Source organism: Myotis brandtii, unplaced genomic scaffold, assembly GCF_000412655.1.
Source record: "Myotis brandtii unplaced genomic scaffold, ASM41265v1 scaffold244, whole genome shotgun sequence".
Lineage (NCBI taxonomy): Eukaryota > Metazoa > Chordata > Mammalia > Chiroptera > Vespertilionidae > Myotis > Myotis brandtii.
The window spans coordinates 313242-319882 of record NW_005359225.1 but is presented as its reverse complement, the minus strand read 5'-3'; the positions used below and the strand labels follow the sequence as shown (position 1 = coordinate 319882).

At 39.6% G+C, this 6641-nt stretch overlaps 1 protein-coding gene across 1 annotated transcript in view; it reads right to left on the bottom strand.

Moving 5' to 3' along the window:
• Window positions 1–6641, bottom strand: part of RSF1 (remodeling and spacing factor 1) — a 115000-nt gene that overhangs the window by 13788 nt on the left and 94571 nt on the right. The window contains exons 12-14 of the mRNA XM_005867028.2: window positions 3048–3102; window positions 1562–1671; window positions 119–186 (exon numbers count right to left, since the gene is read on the bottom strand). Coding sequence (XP_005867090.2) covers window positions 119–186; window positions 1562–1671; window positions 3048–3102 — 233 coding nt within the window. The remainder of the gene's footprint in view (window positions 1–118; window positions 187–1561; window positions 1672–3047; window positions 3103–6641) is intronic.

The window sequence follows — 6641 nt, the reverse complement described above, 5'->3', positions numbered from 1 at the left end:
CCCCGGGGGGAAAAAAAAAAAAAAAAAAAAAAAAAGCTCACTGCTCTAACCAGGGCATTTCAGTTATTTTATTAGCTGGAGTTATATGAAAAAGAGAGAATGATAAACAAACACATACCTCCTCCATCAGCCTCTTTGATATCATCTTCTATAGCTTCATCAATTGCTTCATCAAACTCATCAAATCTAAAATACATACAACAATCAGGTTACAGCCTGACACAAGTGTGTCAGGAGGGTTGCCTTGGAAGTGAAAAAGGCCTGAATATGAAACTGCTCTTGTCCACTTTGGGACTGTGTGACTTGGACTACATCCTCTCACTCCGACTAGCCTCCATTTCTTTTGTAAAATTGGGTTTTGTAAATCAGTATCTAATACATAAATTGTTGCTTTTACTTTCAAAGATCATCTGCACCAGGCATCAGTAAATATTTTTGTAAAAAGCCAGATAGAAAATATTCCATGCTTTCTAGCCCACAGTGTCTGTTGTAACTATTCAAGTTACTGTTCAGTACAAAAGTTGCCACAGACAATACAAGTGAATGGTGTGGCTGTGTTCCCAAATAACTTTATTTATGGACACTGTGATTTGAATGTCATGTAATTTTCATAGAATGTTCTTCTTTTGGTTCTTTTCTCAATCATTTATAATTGTAAAAATCACTCCCAAGGCATTGGCTATACAAAAACTGGCAGTGAGCTGGATTTGGCCCACAGGCCAGTTTGCCAAACCCTGATGATACAAATCACTTGGCAAAGTTAACAAAATTAGTGTCCAGAAATAATACTATGTTCAAGGATGACATTATTATTGTTATTGAAGGTTATATTATTACTAAAATTCATATACAGTCAGAATTTTAGAACTATGAAAAAAATGTACTTCATCTCACAAGGGCTGTTTTCAACTTAAAGAAAAGGACCAAGACTGGATGATTCCTAAGAATTCTTCATATGCAAAACTCCTTTCACTTTAGAACTGAGGTAAGCACAAAGATAAAGTGAATTGCCTAAAACATTTTAATTAATTAAAATGAAATATTCCATTCTGGCCCTGGCTGATGTTGCTCAATGGCTAGAGGGATGGCCTGAGCACCACATTGTGTCAGGTTCGATACCCAGTCAAGGACATGTACCTGGGTTGCAGGTTTAATTCCCAGCCCTGGTCAGGGCCAGTGTGGAAGGCAGCCAATTAATGTGTCTCTCTCACATTGATGTTTCTCTTTTGTTTCTCTCCCTCCCTTCCACTCTCTCTAAAACTCAATGGAAAAAATATCCTCAAGTGAGGATTTTCACGCACACACACAAAATTATTTCACCTGGCCAGTGTGGCTCAGTGGTTGAGCGTCAACCTATGAACCAGGAGGTCACAGTTCAATTCCATGTCAGGGCACATGCCTGGGTTGCAGGCTTGATCCTGTGTGGAGTGTGCAAGAGGCAACCAATCAATGATTCTCTCTCATCATTAATGTTTCTATCTCACCCTTCCTCTCTGAAATCAATAAAAAAATATATTTAAAAAAAATTCTTTCATTATAACTAATTCCATGTATTTCATACCTATAACTTATACATTTCCGTGTTCTTGTTGATCTTCTTTCAAGCAAGTTTGCTTTGGATTTTTTTGAATCCTTTTTCTTTTCTTCATGATCTTCAGAAAAATCTGGCTCCTGATTTTATGAAAATAAATACATTTTATTACTCAGGACAGAACAAAATTCCTTGGGATTAATAGCTTCTAATGTCCCTCTAGGCAGCACATGTGAAAGGTTTGAAAAAGATGATCCCACCAAAACTGAATGAACATGGCAACACTATGTACATATTAAAAAAATATTGATGATCAAAAGAAACACTTCTGGTCCTGGCCAGTGTGGTTCAGTTGACTGGGCATCGTCCTGTGCACCAAGTCGGCTAGTTCGATTCCCGGTCAGAGCACATGCCAGAGTTGCAGGCTCGATCCCCACTGGGGGGTGTGCAGGAGGCAGCTATCAATCTCTCTCTCTCTCTTTAAAAAAAAAAAAAATCAGTAAGAATATTTTTTTTAAAAGCACTTCTGTATTAAAATTCTTATGTTTTTGTGAGTTTATAATGACCTCTTTTAAAAATAATCATGATGGGGAAAAAGGAGACATATGTAAAACTTTAGACAATTAAAAAAAAAATCATGATGCCTAACCGGTTTGGCTCAGTGGCTAGAGCCTCGACCCATGGACTGGAGGGTCCCAGGTTCAATTCTGATCAAGGGCACATGCCTGGGTTGTGGGCTCAATCTCCAGAGAGGGGCATGCAGGAGTCAGCTAATCGATGTTTCTAACTCTTATCCCTCTCCCTTCCTCTCTGTAAAATCAACAAAATATATATATATATATATATATTTTTAAATCATGATGTTTTTCCATCAATACATTTTTAAACAAATAATTAGATAAGCTGAAAAAATGAAATAATGGATTTAGAAGAAAGGGGCATGGTGCTGAAGAAAAATAACTAACCAAGACATGCTATTTAAGTGTGTGATTTAATTAAATCTGTACGGAACTGAGAAAATCTCTTCAATTCAAATAAAAGCCATGTTACATGTACTCTCACTCATGAGATATCCTTCTTAATTACAAATTAAGCTAATGAATGCGAAACAGTGAAATCCCTTCAAAGAAACCAAACTATAAGAACACAAATTGAAGGTTCTGATAACCACAAAAGGCTAGAATTAAAAACCAGCTCTCCCTGAACTATCTTTAGACACTTTACATAAACAGCAGATAAAGAAGCTGAAAACAAATTAACCAATTTAGGTTAAAAAACAAAACAAAACACAACACCCAACAAGCTCCATAGGGGTGAGCTATAAATTTCATTTGAATGTAATATTTCTGGACTATCTGCATATACATAATCATGAGGGATTATGGGTGATTTCTTTAAGGTCCTAAATTTTCATTTTTAATAAGAATTAAAACTACTCATGTTACATAAAGTGGGATACATTTTAGAACAATTATGGCCATTTTCTCTTTAAAAATACTATAAGCCAGAAACTTACTTGTGGAGGAATGATGTTTTCAATACTGATACCCACATACACCAAGCGTTCTTTCCTTTAAAAAGTGAAAAACAAGCATATAGGCAAAATTAGATTTGCTAAAAATAGAAGTGTTATGAAAACATTACTAACACAGACAATACTAAAATTATGATTTTATAGTAATAGCAGAGGCTAGGTTACAAACATGTTGGCTATCTCTCTATATATAAATAGGTAATATGCAAATTAGCCAGGTGTCATGACCGCTGGAGGAAGCTGCATCACGACCACTCAGGAGGAGCTGCATGCAGATGGGCGGGAGAGAACTGCTTGCCGCCCCCAGCCCCAGCGGACGGACACACACACAGACACACACACACACACACACCAGGGGTGGGGGCATGCTCTGAGCAGCTGCGGGGCGTGGCTCGGAGCACGCCCCCGGTGGGTGGTGGCAGCGCCGGGAGCAAAGCAGCCCGGGTCCTGGATGCCTGTCAGCAGCCAGAGCAAAGCAGCCCAGGTCCTGGGTGCCGGAGGGAAACTGCTGGCAGCCAGGGGAAGGAAGGCCTATTCTTGCACGAATCTTCGTGCATCTGGCCGCTAGTTATCTATAAAACTTATAGTACTGATATGTGTAGGGAGCACAAAACTTCCTAAAGCTATGAAAATTGTAGCTTTAGAAGTGACTTATACAGAGGGAAGGGGGTGGGAGGTTGGATGGAAAAGGGGAAGGGAATAAAAAATACAAACTTTCAGTTATAAAACAAGCCAAGGGATGTAATGTATAGCTTAGGGAATAGAGTCAAGAATATCATAATAACTAGGTATGGTGACTGATGGTTATTAGACTTTGTGGTTATCATTCTGTAAGGTTTATCAATACTGAATCACAATCTTGTATACCTGAAATTAATATAATATTGTATGCCAATCGTAAGTAAAAATAAAATTTTAAAAAATGTGATTTATACCAGTGAAATAAACCCTGTAACTGAAACAGACAAGGAAATTGTGAAGAGTCATGCTGTGACTCACTGACAAAGTTATTAGATAAAAGCGAACTTTGATTGAATAAACTAGATCTTTGTTAGGCTGGGAGTTTTTAGTAATACTGTATGGGTGACACAGCTATAATCTCACAATAATAAATATCACTATAAAAATAATTCTATGTAAGAGAATTATATCAAGGTCCCAGTGAATGATACTAAGACCATTCACTTCTTGTTCACAGAGAAGACAAAAAGCAATGCAGCCACATGGATGTGTACTGTAGGATGCTACAACGAAGATATCTTTGTGTGGATTTAAAAATTAATGACATCTTCATAATTTCATTTCAAAGAAACAAAGTTTTATTGATTTTAATTCAACAAATTTTACATAACAAATTGCTATATACAACTGGTGCTTTCTCTGTTTCTCCCAAAGTTAAATTGATTCTCCAAGGACAACTGAGCTCTTACATACATGCCAGTGTATGGTGAACTTAATAGAAATATGAAAGGCAAGAACAGTAACAGCTGAAAATAACAGGGAAGGCTTAGTGAGTAAGTCAGAACTTGAGCTCTCTGTTATAAAATACTAGAGGCCCTGCGCACGAAATTAGTGTGCAGGTATGATCCCTAAGCCTGGCCTGCTATCAGGGCCATCTTCCTGGCTGCCCGCAGCCAGCCCCGCCCTTTGCCACCACCCACCCCTGGTTCCTCGTTTGCCATCGGGCGATCGGTGCCTCACAGCCAGGGGAAGGGACCGAGAGGTTTGGCTGTTCCCACCCACTTGCTGGCCCCATCACCGCCGTGGGTCACCCTATGTGTGTGGGGCGACCAGCGGGGCGGAGGCCTTGGCCTGGCACCACCTGCGTCCCCCACCACCCAACCCCAGTTCCCCGTTCGCCATCAGGTAATCGGAGCCTGCCGGCCGGGGGAAAAAGACCAAGTGGTGGTCAGTGCGCCTCATAGTGACTGGTCCAGTGGTCGTTCTGGTCGTTCCCATTTTATTATATAGGATAGAGGCCTGGTGCACGGGTGGGGGCTGGATGGCCTGCCCTGATGGGGGCTCTGGATTGGGGTGAGGGTCCCCGCTGGGGGGTGAGGCCGGCCGGGGCAAGGGGCCGGTATTTCTGGTTTCTGGTCATTCCTCCATTTCGGTTGCTGGGCTTTTATTATATAGGATGTTGGACACATTTGTCCTTATACTAACCAAGTTTACTGCGATCAGTTTCATCTTTTATACCTCAAAATCTCTACTTTCACATGACCATTATTTCTCTTCTTAAGTTAATTGAAAAAAAGTCATATTCACATTAGGTCATGATTTGTGTCAGGCTTGGAAATCTAAAGGTAAATAAGACATAGTTCTTGCTCTCACAAATATTAAGAACTAACTGGTGCCCATTATGAATAAGGACAATGGAAACATGAAAAAGAGATTTTGTCTGAAGAGCTGAGAAACTTGGGAAGGCTTTAAATACTTGAGTAGGATATTGAAAGTAGGTATGATTTCTCATCACAACATTCTCTTGCTCAGTAATCTATGGAAAGATACATCTTCCACCAATACACCTCACCACCGGCTCAATGATCATATTGAGCCCAGACTTTATCATTACCTATAACCACACCCCATCTAAAATTTCCATTACAGGGATCCTATTCTCTGACTTCTATTGGCTCACGTTCCAGCTCACTCCCTCTGGTACATCAATTTCAACAATTCCCTGACTCCAGTAGGATCTCTATCCATTGACCCTACCCTCTTTTTACTGTCCATCACTCTCTCTGTGTCCTTACTTTCCCCCTTACGTGGCTTAGACTCCACAGTCCATCATTATAAATACTCCTTTGCATATACTTTCAATTCCTTGTCTCTTTCTCTCCCTTCCTCTGTTACATTACCAGGAAAATTCCAACCCTGATTAAGTCCAACTCTCTGCTAGCAAAGCACAGATAGTATAGAACTCTGAAGTATAGAACTATGAGAATTCCCAAATAATTTCTGGCACCAAGTTCTGAAAGGGATATTTATAAATCAGTTGAATGGACTTCTGAAACACCAGATTTCACAGAGCATCACAGCTCCATCTCTGTAGACAGTTGCTGGCTAGTCACTAATTATCCTTCTTTCCCACCATACTATATAGAGCTCTTTAAGGTAGAGACCACATAATATACTTCATGTTGATTACATTGCCTGGTATAAAGTAGATGCTCAATAAATGTTGGTTAAATCTTGAATAAATGCATGAGTAGGGGAAAGATGTTCTTGTACTATGACACAGAGAATAAACAAGGCTTTAAGTTGTTAGGATGAGTATTACAGAAATTATTACATAGCTAAAAAAAGATGAACAAAAATGTTCACGGTCAAAACAGATGAAGCCACTTGGAATTTATAGTTAATATATTATTTCTTTTAAAAACATATTTTGCGAGGAGAAACCAAGATGGCGGCATAGGTAAACACCGGAGATTGCTGCCTCGCACAACCACTTCAAAAATACAACTAAAAGACGGAACGGACATCACCCAGAACCACAGGAAGGCTGGCTGAGTGGAAATTCCACAACTAGAAGGAAAGAGAAAAGCATACCGAGACTCAGAGGAGGCGCAG